Source organism: Bison bison, unplaced genomic scaffold (assembly GCF_000754665.1).
Source record: "Bison bison bison isolate TAMUID 2011002044 unplaced genomic scaffold, Bison_UMD1.0 scf7180017864482, whole genome shotgun sequence".
In the NCBI taxonomy this organism is placed as follows: domain Eukaryota; kingdom Metazoa; phylum Chordata; class Mammalia; order Artiodactyla; family Bovidae; genus Bison; species Bison bison.
In genome coordinates, this window is record NW_011495042.1 from 7,499,990 (window position 1) to 7,502,905 (window position 2,916).

Consider the following 2,916-nt stretch of genomic DNA (forward strand, 5'->3'; position numbering starts at 1 on the left):
CCGGCTGCTGCCCACTCTCTCTCCAGACGGGCCGTCTGGCCCCTTGGCTGTGCTGGAAGCCCTGCACCGAGCTTTGGCTGGCTGTGAGCTCCTGCGTAGAGAGCCCTCGGCCCCTGCCTCCACAGCCCCGGCCCTTACCCACTCCTTCCCCATCTCCGGCTGAGGTTGCTGGCCCAGCCTGTGGGCAGCCTGGCCACCATTAGACCAGCCTCCGGGACCAGCCTGGCCACCATCACATCCTCAGAACCCTGGGGTCACCAGCTCCTTCTGACACCGGTTCAAGCGCAGAGCCTGGCAGCCACGCCTTCCCTGGGCTCCTCATTCCTGGCCTACATTCCTGCTGCCAGCATGCACGCTGCCAACGGTTGCTGGATCAGCCTGTACCCGCTGCCAGCCCCCTGCCCTTGGAGTCGAGGTGCCTGCTTTTCTGCGAGGTTCAGTCCAGAATCCCTTCCCTGGGCTCCCAGGATCTCTTCCCTTCCCAGCGGTGTCCTCTTCGTCCACACGGCGTGACTGCTCCAGGGACCTCGTGCCCCGCACTCCACTCAGGACACTACCCCCCCTGGAAGTGCTGAAGGCTGGACATGGGGCTGGGGGAACTCCCAGGGAGGAGACAGTGATCACAGCAGGCTTCCTGGTGGAGGTGACCTTGAACTAGCTCTAGAAGAGCCGGTAGATTTAGATGGGAAGAGACTGGGGAAGGGCATTTAATGCAAGGGAACAGGGAGCGCCCAAGTGTGCTGCCGTAAAGCGCCCCATGAGTACAGACCCCAGAGCCCCTCTTTCCTGAGCCCCCAGTAGGTACTGAGCCCCGCGGGTCACAGGCAGGAGCAAGACAAGCTGCCCAGTCCCATCAACCTTAAACCCTCGTAGGGGAGAAAGACACACTGGTGAGCACTGCCGTGCTAAACTGCGGCAGACGAGGGTTCTGAGAGTCCAGACGAGGGGGGCAGTCCGAGCCTAGGAGGACGGAGCCCTACAGAGGGCAGGGCGAGGGCAGGTGCCCAGCGGGGATGGGGCCCTGATGACTCGTCTCCCAGGCAACGGGCGCCTTGGGGGGGTTCTGACCTGCCTCCCGGAGGTAAGGGGGAGGGTAGCAGACGGGAGGATGCAGGACTTGGGAGCAAGGGGTCACCTGGGGGACACAGAAGAGGGGCCACGGGGAAAGGAGGACCAAGGGCCCAGCAGGCAGTCCCGGGCAGGGCCACAGGGAGGGCTGGAGGGTGACCCCCAGCCACGTGTGGGGCCACAGGAGTCCACATGTGTAGTAAGATCCATGGAAGTGGGCGTGCCTCTCCAAAAACTCAGCTTTACTGTGTGTTAACGAAAAATAAAAGGGGCAGGGCCTTCCCTGGTGGTCCAGTGGTTAAGAATCCGCTTTCCAATGCAGGGGATGTGGGTTCCATCCCTGGCTGGGGAACTAGATCCCACATGCCACAGCTAAGCCCACGAGCCGCAAACCAGTGAGTTCATAAACCACAGCCAAAGAGCCCACGTGATGCGATGAAGACCCTGCGTGCTGCCACTAAGACCCAAGGCAAGCAGAGAAATACATATTTAAAAAATACTAATAGTGATAATAAACAGGACCAGAAAAGACATTCCTGAAGCACCCCCCGGCCCTGCTCTGGCTCCCTGGAATCAGCTGACAGCAGGCGGGCAGGACTCCTGTAGACTCCAACCACACTAAGGCTCACCCTCAGGAGCTTCCTAATAAAAATCTTCTCTCACCTCTGCCTGACAAGCAAAGATGCATCGTCGCTCGTACAGCTCTCATCTCATTGGAGGCAAGTTTATGAGACGGCCTAGCATGCAGAGGTGCCCAGAGAGGCTGAGGGACTACCTGGCACCTCACAGCAATCAGCACCCACGCCTGGGCTGAGCCTGCTTCCTGGGCTGAGCCCTCTTCCTGAGCCCATGTTGCACACGCTTCCTACCTCGGCCAGCTGTCTCTGATTAGGGACCCCAGGGCTTGGGGTCTGATCAGTTACAGCACAGGCTAAGCCCTCTTGATAAACGAGCTCCCACAACACTCTGGGCCAAACAAGACAGAACTTTCTCTCCCATAGCGGTTCAGAGGGGAGTGGACGACACAGCAGCTCTGCTCCACGTGGCCACCCAGGGGCCCAGGTTCCTTCTGCTGTGTTGCTCTGTCGTCCCCTAGGGCGTCGTCCCTGGCAGAACCTAATCACCAGCATCGCATCGGCCCTCCGGCCCCCGGGAAGGAGGAGACAGGGAGGGGAGGCTCAGGCACTCCGGCTCACACGTCCTCTAAGCTCATCCCACTGGCCATACCTGGCTGCAAGGGATGCTGGGAGATGTCTCCTGTAGCTGGGCAACCACGGGACCAGATAATGCTAACATTATTAAAAGAAAAAAGGTGGCCAACTGGACCGGGGGCTAGCCACACACCCCAGGCTGCTCACAGTGGTCCGCTTGGCACAGCAGAGGGGCCGAGCGGGCACGTACGGGCACCCCTGCAGTGCACACCGTGGCCGGAGGAGAGCACACAGCCCTCCTCCTACGAAAGGCCACGTCGCCAAGTTCGGCTGACAACCGACCTACAAGACAGCAAAAAGAGCTAATTAGGCAAATGAGGTGCCAGAGGAGCACATTCACAACAAAGGAACGGGATGAAATCCCAGGTCGGACTTCCCCGATGGCCCAGGGGTGAGAATCTGCCTTCCAGTGCAGGGTCAGAACCGGGTTGGGCAACTGAGCCCGTGAGACACAGCTAGAGAAGCCCACGTGTGCCGCCACAGAGACCCAGCACAATCAGAACAAAACGAACGAAAAACACAACGAGCCACTCCGGATTTCCCTACCAAGAGAAGATACAGCCCCAGGAGAGCCAAGCGAAGCGGAAACAGGCCATCTACCCGAGAAAGAGCTCAAGGTGGTGATCATAAAGAGGAT

General features: G+C 59.7%; 1 protein-coding gene across 1 annotated transcript in view; it reads left to right on the plus strand.

Annotated features, from left to right (window-relative positions):
- EFCC1 (EF-hand and coiled-coil domain containing 1) overlaps positions 1-1,724 on the plus strand; it is a 26,873-nt gene extending 25,149 nt beyond the window's left edge. The window contains exon 10 of the mRNA XM_010862532.1: positions 27-1,724. Coding sequence (XP_010860834.1) covers positions 27-163 — 137 coding nt within the window. The 3' untranslated portion in view covers positions 164-1,724. The remainder of the gene's footprint in view (positions 1-26) is intronic.
- Positions 1,725-2,916: the final 1,192 nt, after the last annotated feature.